This window comes from Myotis yumanensis, unplaced genomic scaffold, assembly GCF_028538775.1.
Source record: "Myotis yumanensis isolate MYYU_CA2020_CCGP unplaced genomic scaffold, mMyoYum1.0.hap1 SCAF_11, whole genome shotgun sequence".
In the NCBI taxonomy this organism is placed as follows: domain Eukaryota; kingdom Metazoa; phylum Chordata; class Mammalia; order Chiroptera; family Vespertilionidae; genus Myotis; species Myotis yumanensis.
The window spans coordinates 57,849,807-57,872,927 of record NW_027223762.1 but is presented as its reverse complement, the minus strand read 5'-3'; the positions used below and the strand labels follow the sequence as shown (position 1 = coordinate 57,872,927).

Sequence of the window (23,121 nt, the reverse complement as noted above, 5' to 3'; positions counted from 1 at the left end):
GCTGTACTCTGCTTCTGGACACTTGTCCATCCCTGACTTTCCCCAGGTCCTTCAGGGCCCAACTCACATGGCGCTTCTGACCCCCCTCATGGTGTGATTCAGCTGACAAGTGCATTTGAACATTTCTGGGGGCCCAAGGAGAAAAGCAGTGGCATAGTCCTGCCCTGCAGTACTAGCCTTGGGGGGTGGGTGCGGACAAGCCAGTTCAGTGTTGCCTCATACTGGGCACTCTGGGTGCCCCAGCATCTGACTCAGTGGGTGGGATAGAGTGGAGTTGAAGTCCTTTTCAGAGCAGGCAATTCTGGCTGGGTTTTGAAGGCTGAGTAGGAGTTGGTTATAAGGATGAGCAGGCAGGCTTTGCTATGGTAGTTCAGGGCCTGAGAGTATGGTGATACTGGTGAGTACTGGTGGGTAGACACAAGATGAGAATGCTGGGGACAGTGGCCAAGGGGAGAGAGCTGGGCCTCCTTCCCCTTGAAGCCCCTCCATGTGCTCCGGCTCAATCGCTGATAGTATTCAGGGCTCCTTACCCCCGCGGGCTCCTTAAGGATAGGGTGCAGGCTGCTGAGGGCAGTGAAGAGACAGGTCTGGACCTCTCCAGCCTAAGTTCAAGCCCAGCTTCGCCACTGGCTGGCTTTGTGACTTGGGGCTCATTCCTTAATTGACCCAAGTCAGCCTCTTCGTGTGTAGGAAGAGACTGTCCCTGCCTCCTTCTGGGGGCTGTTGTGAAAGTGAATGTGGCAGAGACAGAGAGCACCTAGTGCAGGGCCGGGGACAGGCAGGGAGGGAGCCGTCTGGTGAAGCCAGAGTCAGTGACAAACCCTTCCGGATGCCAGGCTTTGACCAGAACCGTGTCCACTGGTGGTAGGTGCACGGTTTCCCCTCTACCGAGAATCCGGGGTTCTGGCCCGTGCGGGGAAATGAACACGTGATGGATAAGCAGGAGCTACCGGCCCGCTCCCAGGTGTTAGAACCCGTGAGTGGGGCAAGCCTTGGAAAACAGCCCGCCAGGAGAAATGGGCATGTCCCCGTGTATGCGTGCTCACAGACTGAGGGCATTCAGGGGAGACTCAGTCCTCCTGAGACTGAGTGGCACTGGGAGTTCTCCGGGGGGTGGGATCAGGGATGAGGGGAATGAGCTGAACAGCTCCCCGGTGTGTGCTGGGCGCTGGGACGGGAGTAAGTGCAGTGGACGCCTCCCATGAGGGGGCCTGTGAGGGCCCAACCATTGTGTCCACCCCCAGCATGTGCCTGACACACAGAGGCCATAGAACTTGTTTGCTTGTTGTTTCTTACAGACCCCTCATTTCCGGGAAACTGCCCAGAGCTGTTGTTTTTCTAAGAGTAGGTGTGTGACATGTTCAAATAGGAACTGCCTATTGAACAAAAGCTAGTCTGAATTTTGTTCCTGGACCCAGACCAGTGGAGTGACTGTGAGAGGCCTAGACTCGGCCCTCAAAGCCAGGACAGACTCTCAGCCTCACCCCTTCCTTGTTTAAGAAAGTGGCTCAGCCAAGTCCCACACCTGTCAGCAGGTGCACTCGTCCAACCACCGAGGCTGTACATGTCAGACACTCTGACAGTGTTCCCTTTCGAATTTTTTTAAAATATATTTTATTGATTTTTTACAGAGAGGAAGAGAGAGAGATAGAGAGTTAGAAACATCGATGAAAGAGAAACATCGATCAGCTGCCCCCTGCACATCTCCCACTGGGGATGTGCCCGAAACCCAAGTACATGCCCTTGACCAGAATCGAACCTGGGACCCTTCAGTCCACAGGCCGACGCTCTATCCACTGAGCCAAACCGGTTTCAGCTTCCCTTCTGAATTTAAATAGTGTCTTGCTTCGGGGATTTTTCCATCTGGACTGGCCTAATGGAGAAGCGCAGGGGCTCAAAAGTGGAGACAGCCCCAACCGGTTTGGCTCAGTGGATAGAGCGTCGGCCTGCGGACTGAAGGGTCCCAGGTTCAATTCCGGTCAAGGTCATGTACCTGGGTTGCGGGCACATCCCCAGTGGGGGGTGTGCAGGAGGCAGCTGGTCGATGTTTCTCTCTCATCGATGTTTCTAACTCTCTATCCCTCTCCATTCCTCTCTGTAAAAAATCAATAAAATATATTTTTTTAAACAAAGAGGAGACAGAACTTTCCGTGGCAGCAGAGACATCCCTAGGTTGTTGGTTTGGGTCCAGTGACTGGAAGAGCTGTTGTCATGACCAGGGGCCTTAACCTGATGGCTCTCATGTGTGTTCTTGCTGACCAGGTGCGGACTGGAGACGATTATTCAATTGACACCAAGAGCCACCTCCAGGAGCATTGGATTTGGTATTGGATTGATAAGCTATTCGAGCAGGAGGAGGAGAATGTGCAGCTGAAATCGAAGCTGCACCACCTACAATTGGTAGGACAAGCTGTGGTCACCACGTGTAGCACAGATGGGGGCAGTTTTAGGTTCATATTGTGCCCTTCTCTGATGTTCACCTACTGGATCGGTGCTGCTGCCACCACAGTGACCCTCTGAGGGCAGAGAATCACTTGCTAAGCCCAGTGGCTTGAGTGGGCACCACTGAAGCCTCCAACACAGAGAGGGCCTGATGCTGTGTTGCTTTCCTGTGAGGATGGAGGGATTGAGCCTCTGTTGCAAAAAGGGTCTCCTCCGACGTCTATGATGTGGGTTGAGCTGTGATGTGTGAGTCCCTACAGCCTTTCCACGGTATTAGGCCTGCTAAGGGGCCACAGAGCTGCAGTCCCCATAGCACTTGCTCTAAAGCCCTGAGCTGTAGGTCACTTTGTTCAGACACCGCTCAGAGACCTCGGGTGTCTCCATCCCCTAGGGGCATGGAGGGCCTTCATCCTGCGGGAATGAGGACAGATGCACGGGGCCGGGGCTTGTCCAGAGTGTGCCCCAGTCCACATCCTCACTGCCCCCCCCCCCCCACTTCCTGCACTAGGTCCGGGACACATACCAGAAATGCCTTGAGGAGCTGCGGGAAGAGAACATGGCCCTCAAGACTGCACAGGGGCAGAGTGTGGAGGAGTCTGCCCACCTGCGCTGGGAGCTGGAGCAGCTGTCAGAGGGTAAAGCAGGTGCCTGGGGGCAGCCTGGCTGTGGATTCTCTCTTACCTGGGGAGCTGAGCCCTTGGATCTGAAACTCATGTGTCAGCCCTTCCTCTACCCAAGTAAATAGGGTTTTATTCAAGGGCCATTTGGAACTGTTTCATTGCAATTCTCCCCAAGAACATGAAGGGCCTGGCCACCTTGAGTCAGGAAGCCAAATGCGAAGGAAGTGTTGCCAGATTTCTCAGCTTCCATTCAGCCAGTGCCAGGAGCTTCCAGATGACAGCACGCTGATGCCCAGAGGGTGTCTTAGATCTATCGGTGGAGGATTGGAAGCTCTGGATGCAGGAGATGTCCCCAGTGGTCACTCACCTCCATTATAGCTGTACCCGGGGCATGGTTTCCTCTGCTGATTTCATAATCAGACAGATGGGTATAGTTTGCTCTCCACCTTCCTGGGCTGGGGCTGCTCAGTGGCTGCTGTTCAGGGGACCCAGGCCTCTTCCTCTCCCTCTGGTGTTGGCCCCTCCCAGCCCCCAGAGGAGGTGAGGGCTTGGCCAGGGAAGGTGGCTGTGGTGGCCGGTCGTACAGCAGGAGCCTCAGCACCCAGCAAACAACAAGCCAGTTCCTGTGTCCAATAATAGCACACGTGCACCTGAGAGTGCAGGTTAGGGTTTGCTTAGAGCTCTGCTGAGCCAGGAGGGCCTTAGGCTGGTTTGGGGAGGGGCTGCTTTTTAAATTCTGAGCAACATTCCTCAGCGTCATGGAAAGGCTGTTGGAAGCAGCTGGGTATTCATTCTCTTCAAGGCGTCCCATCCGCTCCAAACCTAAAATCAGTTCATTGAACTCCGAGTCTGTGTGAGAAGTTAGTTCTTTCTGTGGTTTGGTGTCTCCCCACTCCTGGGAACCCAGGCTCTGGGAGTTGAGGTTCCTGGAGAGCACACTGCCCCCTGCTGGGACACAGAAGTGGTGCCGCTGGCAGGGACTGGCTCAGACCAAATGTGCTTCTGTTAGCATCCAGGATGGCTGATGGGGTTGGAAAGCCTCCCTGATTCAGATGCTCAGTGTAGCTTGTGAGCCCTTCCAGGTCGGTGACTGACTTCTTCTTCATGTTCCCAACTCCTACTGCTCAGCTGGCAGCTCCCGAACAAAGCATGAACGTACTTCTGTGTGGTTGGGGTGGTGGCTTCTTGAGTCAGAAAGGTCTGGTTTAAAGTCCTGGCTCCTCTACTTGTTAGCCAAGTGACCTCTTCTGCACCCCAGTTTACTTATCTGAAAAATGGGGGTGATGAAGCTGCCTCACAGGATTGCTATGGGTATCTTGTGAGAGGAGAGAGTGAAACGTTAGGCTGTGCCTGGCCCACGGGGTGCCAACAAAGGATGGCTGTTCTTATCGCCCTTGTCTTATCCAAAGATACCCATTGCTCTGCTTCTTGGGGTGCTCGTGAGCAGCCCTACTAGCAGTACAGTGCGATAAGGCTCTCAGAGCTGAGTGTGTGGCCTGGAGGGACGGGTGAGGGAACAACCCTGACCCCTCAGACAGTCATGTTTTCCTCCTGAACAAGCCCCAGGACTTTCCCAAAGTCATGCACCTGCTGGCGGCAGGGAGGGGCCGTGAACTCCCATTCTTCTCAGGTCTGTGCTCCCTTTCTGTTCCGCATTGAAGCTGTTTAAAAGCAAAGGAGGACATTGCCTTTTTCTGGCTTTACCTTATGTTTTCATCTCGCTTAGAATTTTTAAAGCAGTTTGGATAAACTGTCTCATTCTGTTTCAATGCATTTGTGAAAGTATAAAATGAAATCTCTGACTGAAGGAACTTATCCAGAGATGGCGAGTACTGGGCATATGTGCCCCATAGCTTCTTCCACCCACAGACATGCGGTCAGTGATCGTGTCCCCCTACACTGTCGGCTGAGCCACCTGCATTCACACCACTCTGAGGCTGGCACAGAGAGCGCACTCTGCCATCTCCGTTAGTCTCGGAAATCCTTGGCTTGACGGCCAGGTTAAAACTTGGCAGAAAGTGGTGCCAGCAATTCCACTGTCTTGAACGTTTGCATTGGCTTCTCTCTACCATCACCTGCTTTCTTCTTAAGCTCTGCTTGCTCCCCTGACAAACCCAGCTGAGCCAGCAGAGGGGCCATAACCGTCTGAGGAACCCTCAGGTGCAGACAGCAACAGCACCCTGGGAAAAAGGGAGGGCACCCAGCTGACCATCCCAGACCCTCAAGTCTAGGGCTCAGGGTGATGGCCCTCTCAGGGCCAGGGACAGAGAGCAGAAGCTGAGGCCCCTGGAATATGGGCTCTGACTCCACTTTGCTCTTCAGCCTCCAGCTGCTTCCTGAAGCTGGACCAGGAGAAGCAGAGCCTCCAGGGCATCATACAAGGGCTGCAGGACGCCTCCCTGGCTCTGCAGGAGAGCAGCCTCCAGCGCCGGGAGCTGGAGGAGGAGAACCAGCAGCTCAGAAAGCAGGTACCCGTGGGTGGTGTCCGGAACATACGGGCATGTAAGTGGCCAGGGGGAGTACCCAGGTGTCCGTGAGCATGCGAAGCTGGGGGACAGGCAGAGTCCTGTGCAGCCACCGTTTTGGTAGGGGGACAGGAGGCCTCCTGGAGAGGCATCACGAGGCAGCAGGAGGAGTCCCTGCAGCAGGGAGACCACACAGGAAGGACCTCTGTGGGCCTCGCTGCCTTCATCTGTGAAATGGGGTTAACAATGCACCCACCAGTAGGTGTGGTGAGGATGGTGTGAGTTAGTGCAGGCAAAGGGTCCAGCCTGTAGTAAGTGCCTCATGGAAGGAGAGCAGCACCCTGTTAGAAACCACCGGGCGGGCCCGGGAGAGAAGCAGCGATGGAAGACTCCCTCCCCTGTGGAGACCATGGATGGGCCGTTTCAGGGCATGGCTGGTGGTGACAGGAGTGCAGTGCTCACTCTCTCCTTTCGGTCAAGGGCATGAGGAAGAAGAGATGTCTGGACTGCATTGCCTTTCTGGACAAACCAGGTCTTCCCAGTAGCGCAGTAGAAGAGACATCTGGGAGGACAGACAGGCTCACCAGCCAGGTTCATCCTACAGTTACCAGGACCCCATTCACATGGCAAGAAGGGCCCTGAGAGGCTAGCGATGGCCTCCCTGAGCAGGGCATTCTGGGTCAGAGGGCCTCAGTCCATGTAGCCACCGCGGGTGACACAGCTGCGTCGTGTGCTCTGAGCACACCGTGACGGGTGCCCCGATTCCGGATGAGGGAGGCGCAAGGGCACTCCCGCTTGCTGACCACCTGGCAGGACTGGTGCTTTCAGGTGTCTGGGTGTCTATCCCATCCGGCCCAGGGGTCCTGCCAGCGTCATTTGCTGAGGCTGCCCCGGCAATGGCAGGGACGTGGGCTGCAGACCAGAGACCTGGGTCCCGCTGGTCATGGCTCTGCTGGAACTTCATCTCTGGGTGAGGCTTGGGACCGCCCCTCCTCCTGTGCAGTGGTTTCTCCTGGCCTTTCATGGGACGTCCAAGGTGCAGTGACTCACGCTTCTCGTCCTTTGAGGCTCCGTGTGCCTCACAGCAGAGCAGCTGCCAAGCAGTGTGTCCTCTCCCTGGGGGCCGGGAGGAAGGCCCTCCTCATGCCCCGTCTCTCTGTGCAGCGCTGCTCAGGGAAAGCCACCAGACAGTCTGGGTTTTAGATTCACGTGGTCTGGGCACAGTGAATGTCTCTGTATATGGCAGCCCGACCTCGGCTGAGATAGAAAGGCTTGACCTTTAGAAAGATGAGAACCTCCAATGGGGCGGGTCCCCAGGGGTGAGCTGCAGAGGCCTGCGCTGTAGCCTCTGGCCCAGCTCCCGGCAGGGATGAGAGATGACCCCTGATGCTTCTTCTGTCCTTGGGGTACACTCCAGTCCCTCCTCCACACACACAGGACAGGTGGTGGCTGCCGCCTCCCCACATGACTCCTTAGCCCTGTCTCTCGGGTCCCATCCCCTGCTTCCTCTCCTGATCAGTTCCCTGTAGGACCCCCGGGCAGTCCTGCCACAGCTCTCAGAGACCTGTCTTGGCTCTGAGCCCCTAGTGGGGGAAGGGGCTGCAATTTGTAGTCCAGCACTCTCCCTTGTCTGCTGCCAGGAGCCCTGCGAAGGCGGCCCTTCTGCTCTACTCCCTGTCCTGCTCAACCCACTCGGGGCCTGGCTGCATTATGGGTCCTCCCTAGTGTTGGATCAATGGTGCATCTGGGCCATCAGCTAAAAACCACAGGGGACATGGCCTGACATTGACCACCCTGGAGCCAGGACAGGCCCAGCCTTGGACACGTCCAGACAACATGGCCCTCTGGGAGGTGTCTGAGAAGGAGAGACAAGGGTCAGCCAGGACAGGTGGCCCAGTGTCCCCGGCCCCCCGGTGCCAGCTCGGCTCTCCCACCACCCAGTGTCTCCCAGGCTGTAGGCTCCCTTCGGTCTGTGTAAACCTTAGTTCCCGAAGTGCACGTCCTTCCCTGTAACTCACGACCCTTCTGTGGACCTTAGAGAGGGTGTGCCCCCCACCCTCACTTTGCACTGACATCCTCAGAGTTCATTCCTCTTAGGAAGAGGGGCAGCCCTTTGGGGCCTATCGTGAGCACAAAAGCGCAGCATAGGGGCTGATGGGCAGGCCCCTGGCACCCGCGTGCTCTGGGGACCTGGAGCCTTCCCACAGGAGTCTGCGGCCCAAGCCTGGCGCTTTGAGGAAGACAGGAAACCCATCTCAGCCCAGCGACCTCTCAGAGTGGTTCTCAACCTTCCTAATGCCGCGACCCTTTAATACAGTACCTTGTGTTTTGGTGACCCCCGATCATAAAATTATTTTCGTTGCTACTTCATAACTGTAATTTTGCTACTGTTATGAATCGTAATGTAAATATCTGATATGCAGCATGTATTTTCATTGTTCGTGACCCACAGGTTGAGAACCGCTGCCCTAGGGGAAGGGAGGGCCTTCAGGGAAGGACAGAAGTGAGAGTTCCAGTTCCACAGCAAAAAGTAGCAGAGAAAGATAGGGTGTCCAGCCGGGGGGTGGGGGGGACATGAGGTAGTCACATCTTCAGACCAGAAGCAGCCACGCCAGATATGCAAAGGTTGGACATAACATTCCTTTCACTGGGACAGACGGGGCGGCAGGGGAGAAGGATTAACAGTAAGACGGGGAGGGGTAAACAAGGCTGGAGGTTGGCGGGGGGGGACACACCCCAGACCTTGTCTGAGAGAGCAGGCCTGGGGTCAGCCCACTGCCATGCGTTTGGCTCTGCCGCATCCTCACTGTGGGACTCTGGGCAGATCACTGGACTCCCTGAGCCAGTGCCCTTCTCAGAATGAGGGTGAGTGACAGCTGTGCAGGGCCTTCCTCCTCAGGGCCAGCTCCAGAGAAGGCACGGCTATCAGGGCAGATGCCTGCTTCCTGCTGAGCCCAGACCTGGTGCTAGGAAGTGGGGCAGCGATAAGGAAGGAGAAGAAAGATGTTCTCACTTGTGAGAAAGACTCAGACACGTGGCACCTTGCAGCGCCTTTTGCTGTTGGCCCTGGCTGGTGAGGCTGCCCTGTCCCCATGTTGGGGCAGGGGGCTGGGTGTGCCCACAGGGTGTTGTGAGGGCACAGATATGAGCCCCACTGTGCCTGACCCTTCCCCTCATGGGGAAGAAGCTGCCTGCCTGCTGCTTCTGAGGAGACTGGAGGCTGTGCCCAGACCTGTGAGATAAAGGCAGGGTGGCCTCGGCCCAGGAGAAATAGGCAGAGCTAGCGATCCTTCCTGGAGTTTGTAAACCTGTCTGTGCCAGGCTGCTCCCAGCCAGGTGAATGGAGCCGGCTCTTGGTCCTGCTGCTCACTGGGTCACTGGGTGTCTGAAGGTCCTGCCCCCAGAGGTTCTAGTCGGTAGCCTGAGGTTTGGGGTGTTTAACGCTCTGAGAGCCACCTGATCTGGATCGTGGGGCTCCTCTGTTTTAGCTTTAGAGCCATCAACCCAAACCAGCATCAGGGTCACAAGTCCAAATGCAGGCTCTTGGGCCCCAGCCCAGACTGACCATGTCAGAAGCTCTGAGGATGGGAGGGGCCTGGCGCTCTCAGGAGGGGTCAGCTCTTGTTGTACCTGCCACCTGCCAGGTGTGAGCTGAGCACGTCACCCTGACAGAAGCTGGCGCCCATGCCTGCTGCTTGCTGGCCCTGTCAGTAACGGAAATGCACTCATGGTCACATTGTTAGCAGGGAGCCACCCTCTCCCCCTCCCAGGTGGTCATGAGTTTGCTGTCAGTGGGAAGGGACAGCAGCATGGGCCTCGCCTGGGAGTCGCACCTCAGGGCCCACCCTGAGTCTGAATCTGCGTCCATCACGGTGTTCAGGTGTCAGGCACAGAGTGTGAGATGTGCGGGTCCAGGCAGTTCATGTTCAGGGAGTGGGCACTGGTGGGTCCCGCAGAAGAGCTCTGTGACGGGCCACTGATTGGGCAGTCGTCCAGGCAGGACGGAACTGGTCTGGCCTGGGCAGCAGTGGGGTGTGGAGGGGGAGCCGCATGGGGAACGAGCACAGGCCTTGGTGGTCCATTTACTTGGAGGGGAGAGGACGGAGAGAGATGGCAGAGGACCCCTCAGAGCAGCTGGATCAATAGGAATGTCACCAACTGGGGAAAGTCCTGGTAGGACATCCAGTGGTGGCTGCTGGACCCAGGAATGTGGCCTGACCCTCAGGACAGTAGTGGACACGGCCTAAGATGGAAGCATTGAGAGTAGCAGTGGAAAACTGGGAGGAAAGCTGACCTATTGGTGTCCATGGCCTTTTTCTCTATCATGAGCTGGAAGTGTACGCTGTGTGCTGAGTGGTGATGGTCAAGGGTGTGGGGAGCTCACTGCACAACTAGGCCTGACCTGGGCAGCAGCTCAGGGACGCCACCCAGGAGCCAGGCTTCTCCCCTCCTGCTCTGCAGTCTTGGCAGTGGCTGATGTACCTCCCCAAGAAGTGGGACGGAAGGTTTTCCCTTGAGAAAAGGCTGATAAAGTGTTCCCTGGGGCTGACAGGTTTCGGGTTTGCTTTAAAACACAGTTCACTCCCTGAAACGGACTTTTGCATGGGCTTCTTCTTTGGTTCCACAGATTGAAAACTTTCGAGTTCAGATGGAAAGAGAAAAGCAGACCAGCCAGGTTCTGGAGACTCTCTGTGAGGAGCTGGTGGAGGAGAGAGAACAGCTGCTCCGTGACAAGAAGACCCTGAATGCTGAGAGAGCCCAGCAGGTAGGCCCTCCAGCGCCATGCCTCCCCTGGCGCCCCGGCCTGCAAGAATGTGAGTCCAGGATCATAGGATGTCCTGGGAATCCAGCAGTGATTCCCGGGTTACCAGTTTCTTCCCTCAGATGCAGCTCACACCAGCTGTTGCAGCCACAGCAAGGGCATGGGGACAGACATTGCTTCCTAGGGACACTGGCAATCTTTTTGTTTTTTCAATCTATTTATTTATTTATTTCAGAGGGGAAGGGAGAAGGAGAGAGGGATAAAAACATCAATGATGAGAGAGACTCATTGATCAGCTGCTTCCTGCATGACACCTACTGGGATCGAACCAGCAACCTAAACATGTGCCCTTATCAGTAATCAAACCGTGACCTCCTGGTTCATAGTTTGAGGCTCAACCATTGACCCACGCTGGCTGGGCAGCACTGGCCATCTTGTTTATGATCGTCATGACTTGGGGGAGGAGAGGCGAGGTGCTCCTGGCTGTGGTGGGAGAGGCCAGGATGCTGCTAAATGTCCTGCAGCTCATGGGATAGCCTGCAGGACAAAGATCCCCCTTCAGATGTCCAGCTTCATGCTCAGAGCTCTGGAGAACCTCCAGGGTTAATCCACCCCCACATTACAGGAAGTCCTAGGGTAGGCAGCCCAGTTCTGGGGCAGCGGCTCAGGGACACCACCCAGAAACCAGGCTTCTCCCTCCCTGCTCTGCCAGTCTTGGCTGTGGCTGTTGTACCTCGCCAAGAAGTGGGCAGGAAGAATGTGGAGGGTGAAGAGACAGAGGGAAGGCCTCCTGGGATCCTCTGTGGACATCTCATTGGCCACACCTGACACATGACTAACCCAAGCTGCAAGGGAGGCTGGGTATCAGGTACTTGAGTTCTTCAGCCTCTCTAGTATTGCAGAAAACCGGCTTGGGGTGGTGCTGTGTAGACTTAAGAGGCATGCATCCACCCTCCCCAAATATGGCTTCCAGTCTAGGAGGTGGAATGACAGGTGACAAGCCAGGAGACTTTAGACGTGTGCTATTGAGGGAATATACGTGGGTCCAGGGAGAGTCTTATTAGGTGCAGGACATTTAGAATCGTGGTGCAGGGCTTCCCTGAGGAGCTGTGAATCACACTGAGCCCTGGATGATGAGAAGGAGCCAGAGAAGCTGGAGGCTGGGGGTGGAGGCAAGTGAGCATGCACAGCAGAGGGAAGATCATGTGCAATGCCTGCAGGGGAGAGTGGTGTGAGGAGCGGCCACAGGGGTGGGCGGTCAGCTCTCGCACCACTGTGGACCAGGGTAAAAAGCACCAAGGAAATCACTTCCATTGTTTTAGGAGAAGATGCAGTTTCTGTTTCTAAGTCATCTGGCTTCTGTGAAAGTGTTTAGACTTGAACTGTCTGGGTGGGGATCTCCATGCCCTTCACCTTGTATCCATATCAGGCCTTTGGGAAACGTTAGGACATCCTTTGGGTCCACGATGAGATGGACATTCCAGGCCTACACTTTGGGCCTCCAGTTTGGACCGAAATCATGCCTGTGTTGTTTCCATTGTGTTTTCCTGCAGTTCAAGGATATGAAAAAACTGGTGCATTCACTGCGGGATAGTTCACAGACCAGCAGCAAAGCCCGCATGAAGGGCAGGAAGACTGAGCAAAAAGTCCTCCTCCAGACGGTGACGGACACCAAAAGGAAAGTGACCATGATGGAGTGGGAGCGGCGGCAGCTGTGCCGGGACCTGGAGCAGGTGAAGGCGCAGGCGGTGCAGGCACAGGAGCTGAAGCACATGAAGGTGCGGGTGAAGGAGCAGGTGGTGCGGGCACAGAAGCTGGAGCAGGAGCTGCATCGGCTGCAGGAGGAGATTGAGAAGCTGGCCATGGAGGTCAGCACCCTGACGACGGCCCCTGAGAGGGTCCACGCTCTCGAGTGGGAAAGCCAGGACCTGTTGCTGGAGAACCAGAGGCTGCAGACGTCTCTGGACACCCTGCAGCCTGAGGGTCTGGAGCGGGACAAGCAGCTGGACACCAGGGTAATTCTGGCCTCAGAATGACTTAGGACGGTTCCTCCCCAGTCAACTCTCCGGTGCTTTGAATGCGGTTGGATGAGTGTTGTGTAAATATCGGTGAAATAGGTTGGTAGTGCTGTTCAGCTTCTCTATGTCCTTAACTGATTTTCCATGCACTTTTCAAAGTATTCAGAGAGGGTACCCAAGGAGGTTATCCAGAGAAAGGGCATAAATTGCCAAGAAAGGTCACATATGCAGGGAGGGGCCCAGGACTAAGCTTAGGCCCATGGGACAGTCCGTTTCTGCCGTGGGCCTTCCCAGAGCAGTTCCTTGAGTGCAGGTAGAACTGTCCTCAGCTCGGCTGGGTGTTGCCTCTCCTGAGGGTCCTGCTATTTTGGTGTCAGCACTTGACCCGCTGTTGGTCCCTCACTGCTTGTGGGGACCTGGGGATCCGGAGTCTGTGGTCCCCCTGGGCCTGCACCTGTTGAGGCGTCCTTTCCTTCTCCCTCCAGCAGGTGGAAAATTCCACTCTGAGGTCCCAGAGCGCCTCGCACACTGCGCTCACAGAGCAGGACACTCAGCTCCAGCACCAGCAGCTGGTGGCAGCCCACCAGGCCCTGCAGCAGGAACACGCAAGCCTGGGCGCACTCCACGAGCACCTGACTAAGGAGCACAAGGCCCTTCTGGACAAGTACCGCCGCCATAAGAAACTGCTGCATCAAATCCTGGAGCTGGAGAGCAAGGCTCTCAGTGACAGGTGGGTGCCTGCGGCTGGGGGTAGCTGACGGGCTCCCCCGGCTCCTGTCCCCCCTTCACTCTGGTCCCTCACCTTTCCTCTGGTCCCGCTGCTTCACAGTGAAGAGAAGTAAATCCACCATCACCCTCAATGATGTAGAGTTGGTGTGGCTGGAGACTGAGGGGGAGGAGGGTCCCCCAGGATAGAAGGGTGTGCCCACTAATTTCGGCTCAGGGAAACCAGGTGTCAGCATTGGGGTCCCAGCTCCCCTGGGCATTCCTACCCCCTCTTCCTTTTCTCTCCAAACCAAGGACAAGGAGGGGAAGTCACCACAGCTGCCGATTTTCAGGGGCGTGCCTAACTCAGCTCCCCTGGCCTTTTCCCTGTCCAAGTCTCCAAATCTGGGCTTCTCATTTTCTTTTTTTTTAATATATTTTATTGATTTTTCACAGAGAGGAAGGGAGAGAGATAGAGAGTGAGAAGCATTGATGAGAGAGAAACATCGATCAGCTGCCTCTTACACATCTCCCACTGGGGATGTGCCCGCAGCCCAGGTACATGCCCTTGACCGGAATCGAACCTGGGACCCTTCAGTCTGCAGGCTGACGCTCTATCCACTGAGCCAAACCGGTATCGGCTGATTTTCTTTCTTTTTTTTTTTTTTTTTTACTTTTAATTTTGGAAAGTATTGAATATATGGATGTGTGCAGAATAGTATAGTGAAAACCCTGTGTTCCCATCACCTGCAGCAGCATTACCAATACTCTGCCATTCTCATGTCCCCTTTACCTCTGACTCTCCATATACCTTTTTAAAGGTAAAATTGATGTACCTTAAATGCATAAATCTTAACTTTGCATGTTTTCAAAATCAGGGCTTTGTGTGCATGTAGTCAGCCAACTTCAGCTGAGCTCCAACCAGGCAGATCCCTGATTGCAATGGCCCCGGCAGGTGCAGTGGGACCCAGAGCCTGGGAGAAGTGAGATGTACAGAGGACTCCAAGGTGGGGGTGGGGGGGAGGGGGGGAGAGATGTGCTAAAGAGAGGCTCTCCCACACTTGGAGAAGCACAGGAGGGAGCTGTCCACTTTCTGTGCTTGTGAGTTGTCCCTGCTGAGGTCTTCCCTTGCCTCTGCCTCAGCAAATGCCAGGCAAAGGCTGGGGCTTCCCTAGGAGCAGGTGAGGTGCAGGGATTTGGCATCACAGGGACCAGGGAGGGCGCTGAGCCTGCAGAGCCTGTGGAGGGCGCCTGCTGCTGCATCAACTTGGGGGTGATGATGTTCATTTAAACACTCACCCAGTGCTTCCTGTGGACGCTCTCCAGAGCCTTCCACCCCTTTCTCCACCCAGATTCCCTTCCTTTGGGGGTGCTGGGACGTCTGCTCCTATCAGACTCTCGTTTCTTCCCGCCAGAATGAGTATCTTCTGCCTCTTGGCATCTCCCTCGCTGCCTCCTCCGCACCCATCCTGTGTTCACGAGATGCTTAGTGAGCACCCACTGGGCGCTTGGTGCTGTCTAACGTGGTAGGAATGCACCCAGCTGACTACTGATGGGAGCCTCCTGTGGTGCCCACCCCGCAAAAGGTGCTGCGGGCCCTACCCTCAATGCCCTGTGATAACCTTGTGGATATATTCTTATGTCTGTTCACATGGGAAGGTTTGTGCAGGTGGCATTTGACTGCTCTGGGGGAGGAGTTCATTGTTCTGCCTGTGACTCCTTGCTTGATGGACCTACTGTGTGACTCAATGGTTTTTGCTGGTTGGACAGATAGCTGGAGGCCCTTGGTGTGTCTGCAGCAAGGATGCAGGTTGGAGGTGGAGGTGCCTGGAGCACAGGCCAGGGGCTCTGTATTCATTTCACCTGACACTTGACTGGGACACTTGCTCCTTCGTTCCCCTGGCGCACATGTACTGGGTGTCAAGCCTCCTACCCGGGATTCAGTGGGGAGTAGGACTCTCAGTTTCTGCCCTGGAGGAGGGTGGTTACTAATGGTTGCGATATGCTTGATCCTGTGATTTTCCAAGACACAACAGGGAAGCAGGAGGTGGGGACCCTAATGGTCCATAGCCCTGTTTGTCAAACCTGGATGAGAAAGATCACTGCCCTGAAAGCCCAGCAGAGCCATCATCCCCACCTTCCATTTCCCATGTCTGGGCAGCCTCCACTTGTGGCTAAAGGCCACAGGAAGGAAAGTTTTTCTTCCAACAGCTGCCCAGAAGGTATCTGAGTCTGAGTGTGAGTCCGCACAAGTCTTGGCTCCAGGCAGATGGTATAAATACAGCTGATATGGGATGAGGGCGGGGCGGGATGGAGGGCTGAGGGCAGGGGCTGAAACCATGGAACCTGGTTGGTCTCTGTCAGCCTGTCTCTGGGTGTGGACAACTCAGGAAGGGGGTCTGGAAAGGCATTTGCCTGCCTGGGGAAGATTGAAAGGTGATGACTCAGTCTCCACCTTGGACCTGGGAAGGCCCCTGAGTCACCTGAACAGGGAAGGTTCCTGCAGGAGGAGGAACAGCCTAGAGCTGGTCAGGGGCTCCCTCTTGTGCTCTGCTGCCCTCCAGAGTGGTTGTGCGGGACCCTCTGCAGACTGAGACAAGAAGGAAATAAAATCCCGAGCTGAGGGGGAGGCTGAGGGAGAGCCGAGGGCAAGGGCTGGACTGGGGGTGCCTTGAGGAGCAGGGTGTGCAGCTGCCCATGATGGCTGCTTGGGCCTCACCAGGCAAGCCTCTGGCCCCCAAGCTGCCTGGCTCAGAGCAGAGAGACTGCTGTTCCTGAGCTGGGGCGGAGGGCTCACCCAGGGCCCGGTGAGGGGGATCAGCTGTTATTGGCTGTCGAATTATGCTGTATGTGCAGTGGTTTCTTTGAGAAGGGTGTGGAGTCCAGAAAACAGTGGTTTTGTTCCCAGTGGGATGTAGGGGGGAGGCTGCTTTGACAGGGATGGAAGGGACCATGGAGACATGTCGAGTGGGAGCAGAGGGCTTGGCTTCTGGGCTGCAGGAGACCCCCTGAGCTGGCCCAGTGCCTATCCCTCTCTCTGTCCAGCCCCATCCCCTGTCCATCTCATTCTCCCTCAGCTTGCAGAGAGAAGCTGCTCACCAAGGCTTTGAGGTCTCCCTGGGTGCCCATTCCTAGTGGGTATGTTTCCCATCAACAGATACAAGGACCAGATCCAACATAAGGTGGCGCTGGATCAGCTGGGGATGCTCTTGACCACAGAGCAGGAGGCTCTGCAGCAGGAGCAGAGGACGAGTGCCATGGCTGCAGAGGAGAACCAGAGGCTGCAGCGAGAGCTGGACAGGTAACCGCCAGGCCCCCTGCAGGGCCTCTGCAGGGATGTCAGTCTGACCCACTCACTCAGCACCCGCTGAGCTGAGCTCAAGTGAGACCCCTGGTGATGGTGCATTTTTACCAACCCTGCCCTGGAAGCAGCTGGTGGTAACAAGGTTAAGGGGACTCCAGCTGGTGGCTGGAACGAATAACTCGGCAGCTGGGATGGGGCATTGTCTAGGTTTGGACAACGTTCCCTCCCACAGTTATGATGCTGATGACTGTCGGGCAGGGGCACCTGCATCCTCTAATACCAGTGATCCCGTGAGGGAGAGAGGCTTGGTCCTCAGCATCCACGCATTCCCATTTGTGAATTCACCTCCTGGCTGAAATGTACCGGTGACCCCCAAATCAGTGCCCGTGGCCTGTCATGGACGTGCCCAGAGTGGGAGATACTGGAGTCGCCTGATGTGCACATTTGCAGCTGAGGTTGAACAAGGCCTTTGACCCCAGCTGTGTTTCATTTCTCACCAACCAGCATCATCTTCATGGGCCACTGAGTGTCATGGTGTTCTGTTTTCTGCGCTTCGGTGGCAATTTCGCCTTTTGAAATGGCCCCAAAATGGAGTGCTGAAGTGCTGTCTAGTGTTCCCAAGTGCAATGCTGCACTTGGGCCTCATGGGGAATATTCGAGTGGCACACAAGGGTCATTCGGGCCCAGGTATGGTGCTGTTGGCTCTGAGTGTATTACACGAGGCATCTTTACGTCTTGATGAGCTGACAAAATGTGACCATAGACTCCCAGGAACCGGTGGGAACAGGTTCAGTACTCACTAATTCAGGGTTCGCGTGGTTGGGTAGAACATTATACTGTGAATCACGAGAATTGACTGAGCTATTGTTATCCTTTAAAAAATCCACAGCAACAGAGGAGGAAACAGGCTCAGGGAGATTAAACAACTTGTTCAAGGTCAATGCTCCTAGTTAGTGACACAGGCAGGATTCGAATCCAAGTCTTGCCTCAACCCAGAGGCGTGACCACATGAAGCCTTCCTTCCCACAGCCCTGATTTAACATGTGCTGTGGGGCTGTAAACTCAGCTGCCTGCAGTGGCCGGGCAGGTCCAGCAGGTGGGGAAGGAGAGTCAGCTATAGACCAGGCTCTGGTGGAGAATACACCCAGCTAGAGGCTGTCAGCTGGGAGGCAGGATGGACTGCCAGGTCTTCCTTCTTTATGCTTTCTTTTTTTTTTTTTTTTTTTTTTTTTTTTTCCTGAGAAGAAGATATCTGAATGTTGATGGGTACCTTAAAATTTTGGAATGCTGATACACTAATTATTTTTTTGTTTTGTTTGTGTTTTTTATTAATCTGCTTTTTTGGGCGGGACAGAGGACTGGGAGGACCTGGAAATATATTTGAGGCCGGGGACCCTTAAATCTAACCTGCGAGTATTCATAGGACTACAATGAAGAATCTTTTTATCTTGTTCTGTTTCTTCTTGATGTTATTTTATTTTTTTAGTTGACTTTATTGGAGAGACGTTAATTAATAAAACCATACACACTTTACAATGAAAAAGAATAGAACAAAATAAGTAAATGTCAAAAAGTTTTTAAAAGCTGTGTGGGCCAAACTTCACACACCTGTGTTCACATTGAGTCCATGAGCCTCTGGTCATATGAGCTTTGTCGGTATGAATCTTCCCCAAGGAATCCCAGTTGGGTGATGATGATGATGATGATGACAATAATTTAAGTGGATTTAGGTAACACTCCAGAATCTTCTATTTTGTGTATCTCAGTAGTTGCAATTAGAAAGGGGCTTGGAATTGGGGAGAAGAGCTGGATATAGACATAGAGTCTTAGAGCAGAAATGTTCTGATTCAGTGTTTAAATGTTTGAATCAAAGAACCTTTTTTCCAAGTAGGCAGATGTGCCAAAGCCTCACGTAGAAAGGACTTTTATAGGGATGCTCTGTTGTAGTGGTGTCGGAGCCTGCCTGTCCTTCTCCCCCAGTACGCAGTGGGGCACCTGGGGTAGCCTCCTAGAACCTCAATGAACACATTTTGAAAACCGCTGATTTTGTTCAACCATTCATTAACACATGAAAAAAATTGAGGCCCAGAGAGGTTGCAGTTTTGATTAAGGTTGCCCAACTGGGACAGAGCCTGTGAGTGCGCCTCAGCCCTTGGCCTTGTGTTTCTCCAACCCCAGGGCCAATTTCCTGCACCAGCAGCTGAAGGGGGAGCAGGAGGAGCTGCAGTCCCACACTAAAAAGCTTCAAACCTCCCTGAATGATATGCAGCTGGAGGTGCACCACTGGAAGGCCCGGTACGAGGAGCTGAAAGGGGAGCAAGAGGAGATGTACACAGTCACCAAGAAACTGCAGACCCAAGTCAATGAGCTGCTCACAGACAACAAGGAGCTGCTCACAGACAACGAGGAGCTGCTCACCTACAAGGAGGAGCTGCTCACAGACAACAAGGAGCTGCTCACAGACAACAAGGAGCTGCGCACAGACAACAAGGAGCTGCTCACAGACAACGAGGAGCTGCTCACAGACAACGAGGAGCTGCTCACAGACAACAAGGAGCTGCGCACAGACAACGAGGAGCTGCTCACAGACAACGAGGAGCTGCTCACAGACAATGAGGAGCTGCTCACAGACAACGAGGAGCTGCTCACAGACAACAAGGAGCTGCTCACAGACAACAAGGAGCTGCGCACAGACAACGAGGAGCTGCTCACAGACAACGAGGAGCTGCTCACAGACAACAAGGAGCTGCTCACAGACAACGAGGAGCTGCGCACAGACAACAAGGAGCTGCTCACCTACAACAAGGAGCTGCTAACAGACAATGAGGAGCTGCTCACCTACAAGGAGGAGCTGCTCACAGACAACAAGGAGCTGCTCACAGACAACAAGGAGCTGCGCACAGACAACAAGGAGCTGCTCACAGACAACGAGGAGCTGCTCACAGACAACGAGGAGCTGCTCACAGACAACAAGGAGCTGCGCACAGACAACAAGGAGCTGCTCACAGACAACGAGGAGCTGCTCACAGACAACGAGGAGCTGCTCACAGACAACGAGGAGCTGCGCACAGACAACGAGGAGCTGCGCACAGACAACGGGGAGCTGCTCACAGACAACGGGGAGCTGCTCACAGACAATGAGGAGCTGCTCACAGACTACAAGGAGCTGCTCACAGACAACGAGGAGCTGCGCACAGACAACGAGGAGCTGCTCACAGACAACGAGGAGCTGCTCACAGACAACGAGGAGCTGCGCACAGACAACGAGGAGCTGCTCACAGACAACGAGGAGCTGCTCACAGACAACGAGGAGCTGCGCACAGACAACGAGGAGCTGCTCACAGACAACGAGGAGCTGCTCACAGACAACGAGGAGCTGCGCACAGACAACGAGGAGCTGCTCACAGACAACGAGGAGCTGCTCACAGACAACGAGGAGCTGCGCACAGACAACGAGGAGCTGCTCACAGACAAAGAGGAGCTGCTCACAGACAACGAGGAGCTGCGCACAGACAACGGGGAGCTGCTCACAGACAACGAGGAGCAGCGCACAGACAACGAGGAGCTGCTCACAGACAACGAGGAGCTGCTCACAGACAAAGAGGAGCTGCTCACAGACAACGAGGAGCTGCGCACAGACAACGGGGAGCTGCTCACAGACAACGAGGAGCTGATCACAGACTACAAGGAGCTGCTCACAGACAACGAGGAGCTGCTCACAGACAACGAGGAGCTGCGCACAGACAACAAGGAGCTGCGTACAGACAAGGAGGAGCTGCTCACAGACTGCAAGGAGCTGCGTACAGAGAACAAGGAGCTGCTCACAGACAACAAGGAGCTGCTCACCTACAACGAGGAGCTGCTCGCAGACAACGAGGAGCTGCTCACAGACTGCAAGGAGCTGCGTACAGAGAACAAGGAGCTGCGCACAGACAACAAGCAGCTGCTCACAGACAACGAGGAGCTGCTCACAGACTACAAGGAGCTGCTCACAGACTACAAGGAGCTGCGCACAGACTACAAGGAGCTACAAATGTCCCTGAAGGACATGCAGCAGGGAGTGAACCACTGGCAGGGCCAGTATGAGGAGCTGAAGGCTGAGCAAGAGGCGCTGTACGCCCACACCAAAGAGCTGCAGACCCACACCAAGGAGCTGCTCACAGAAAACCAGGAGCTGCAAACCACCCTGAAGGAGATGCAGCAGGAGGTGACCCGCTGGCAGGGCCGGTACGAGGAGCTGAAGGGGGAGCAGGAGGACCTGCAGACGCACAACAAGAAGCTGCAAACCTCCCTCAACGACACCCAGCTGGAGGTGAACTGCTGGCGGAACCAGTGCAACTGGCTGAGGGAGGAGCTCCAGAGCAGGGACATCTCGCTGACCGAGCTGGACAACCACTGCCAGGTGAGGCCTGGGCTGCAGGGCTCCAGGACCCTGGGTGGGCCTGCTCTCTGGGCTAACGCCTTGAGCTTAACCAGGAGGGAATGGGTCCTCATTGGCATCTCTGCTCAAAGGGTGTGTGTGAATGTCACACAGAGGCAGAGAGGAAGCCAGAGGCAGTTGACTGGGACGAACACCAGGACTGGCAGGGGTGTGCTACAGAACACCTTTCACCTGATCTTTGCTTTTTGCAGGGTCGGGGCGGTGCATGGAAACAGCCAAGTACCGTTGTATCTCCGTCCTCTTGGCTGAGCACTCTGCTCTCTGTGTCATCTCATTTAATTCTCGCAATGATCTTGTGAGATGGGGTTCCCATCCTTGTCCCTCTGAAGTAGCGGGTTGGAACCCGGTTTGTCTGAAGCCAAAGCTTGGGACTTCCTGCTGCACCAACCGCGATGATATTCTAGAGCAGGAGCTGGCCAGCCTCAGCCCAAAATTCAGGTCCAGCTTCATGCCTGTTTGTGTACGGCTGTGAACCAAGAATAGCTTTCACAGTTTTGAATGGTTGGGGAAAATCAAAAGTAGGATAATATTTGGGGGCAAGTGAAAGTGACATGAAATGTAAATGTTGGTGTCACGAGTAAAGATTTTTGGTTTGTTTTTTGTAAACAGCCACACCCATGCATGTGCATTGTTTCTCTGGCTCCTTTCCTGCTGTAATAAGTGTTGAACAGTTGCAACAGAAACCACTGTCGGCCTGGAAAGCCTAACATATTTAGTACCTCGCTCTTTACAGGAAGAGCACGCCAACCCTGCCTACAGCAGAGATGTGCAATAGGAATATAACGCAGGCCACCACATGTATCACTCAACTTTCTAGTAGCCATATTCAAAAAGTAAAAGGAATCAGGTGGGATTAATGTAGGGGTCTGTTTTATTTAACCCTTATATCTAAAATATCACATGTAACCCCAAAAGCTTATTAATAAGATTTTTAAAAATAATATGATTTTTTATTGATTTTTTGAGAGAAACATCCATCAGCTGTCTCCTGCATGCCCTGTACTGGGGAATGGAGCCAGCGACCCAGGCATGTGCCTTGATCAGTGTGGGGTGCGGCTACAGTGTTTGGACATGTTCAAGCCTTGGACTGATAAAAGGGCACAGTCCTCTCATTGCCACATGCAAGGCCCAGCTTGGAGGGCAGAGCCTTCCCAGCACAATTATAGCCAACAGCTATAGCGGGAAGCTTGAACCTATGGTCCAAACAGGTGGCCCCACATGCCTGAGTGATAGAGTTCAGGTGCATGTAGTTGAGTAGGACTGAAACCCACAAGAATGTTGTAAACATCGTGATCATGCCCTTACTTTGCCTCGTGGCATCTGCTATAAAATAAAGACACGGCTTGTGGGCACTGGCCCTGTCTCTTTGTCAGAGAAGCAGCATCCCACTGAGACCCAGCTTTCATTCTCTTGCTGTCTTTTCTTAATCTTTCACTGCCCCCTCTCAGGGTCACTGAACCAGGCTGAGCTGGCATGGCACATAAGGAACCCGGGGGCTGAGTATGCCATGGCCGTGCCGGCTCGCCACAGATCAGGAATTACACCGGTGATTTCTTGGTGAATGGGACACTCAACCTACTGAGCCACACACACCGGGCAGCTTATTAATGAGATACTTTACATTACTTTTAATTGTTATTAAGTCCTCAGAACCTATTATATATTTTGCACTTATACCTCAGCTCAGACTGGCTGTATTTTCAGTGCTCAGCAGCCACACGTGGCCAGTGGCTGCCTGATTGAATGGTGCAGTGGCAGAAGGTTTGGCCATCCCCATAGCACTGGCTGTATTGGTCATGCCAGCTGATGTAGATAATACCAAAATGACCATCTTTGTGCATGTGACCTTTTTCTCCTTTTGGAAGTAGATTCCCAGCAGTGGAATCACGGGAGCGTGTGGTGTTTGAGACATTGTCCATCTCTGTTTTAGCTGCTCTCCCACCTCAAGGGCAACTTGGAGGGAGAAAACCGTCACCTGCAGAGTCAAATCCAAAGCTTGACAGAGAAGAACCAGAGGCTTCACCTGGAGGACGTGGAGAACAACTACCAGCACCAGGAGGAGCAGCGGCAGTACATGTGAGGGGTGTGGGCTGACGGATGCCCATCAACAGAGGGGTCGTGGCTTCCAGCTCCATGACTAGACCGCGCCATTCTGGGCAGCAGAGAACCCCCTGGGCGCATCGGTGTCCCAGGCAAGGGGACAGACCATCTTACCAGCACATACTTCTCTCGTTATCCCGGAAATGGTTCCAGATTTCTGCAAATAAGAGTGGTTGGCTTTGTTGGTTTTTCAGAGACACTTCCCCCTGCCAGACGCTTCTTAATCTGCTTTTGGAATCCAGTTCACTTTGAAAAGTACAATAG

At 54.4% G+C, this 23,121-nt stretch overlaps 1 protein-coding gene across 1 annotated transcript; it reads left to right on the top strand.

Moving 5' to 3' along the window:
- Positions 1-931: 931 nt before the first annotated feature.
- On the top strand, positions 932-22,837 carry LOC139019272 (protein Daple-like). The gene is made up of 11 exons (XM_070428331.1): positions 932-976; positions 2,263-2,400; positions 2,951-3,077; positions 5,385-5,530; positions 10,155-10,292; positions 11,843-12,304; positions 12,793-13,037; positions 16,170-16,313; positions 18,495-18,675; positions 20,047-20,628; positions 22,688-22,837. The coding sequence occupies exons 1-11, from the start codon at positions 932-934 to the stop codon at positions 22,835-22,837; spliced, it is 2,358 nt and encodes a 785-aa protein (XP_070284432.1).
- Positions 22,838-23,121: the final 284 nt, after the last annotated feature.

Coding starts and splice junctions, on each gene's coding strand:
- LOC139019272 (XM_070428331.1), top strand. CDS start 932: ATGGATAAGCAGGAGCTACCGGCCCGCTCCCAGGTGTTAGAACCC. Junction 2,401..2,950: donor AGCTGCACCACCTACAATTG/GTAGGACAAGCT, acceptor TTCCTGCACTAG/GTCCGGGACACATACCAGAA. Junction 18,676..20,046: donor CCAAGAAACTGCAGACCCAA/GTCAATGAGCTG, acceptor ACAGACAACGAG/GAGCTGCGCACAGACAACAA.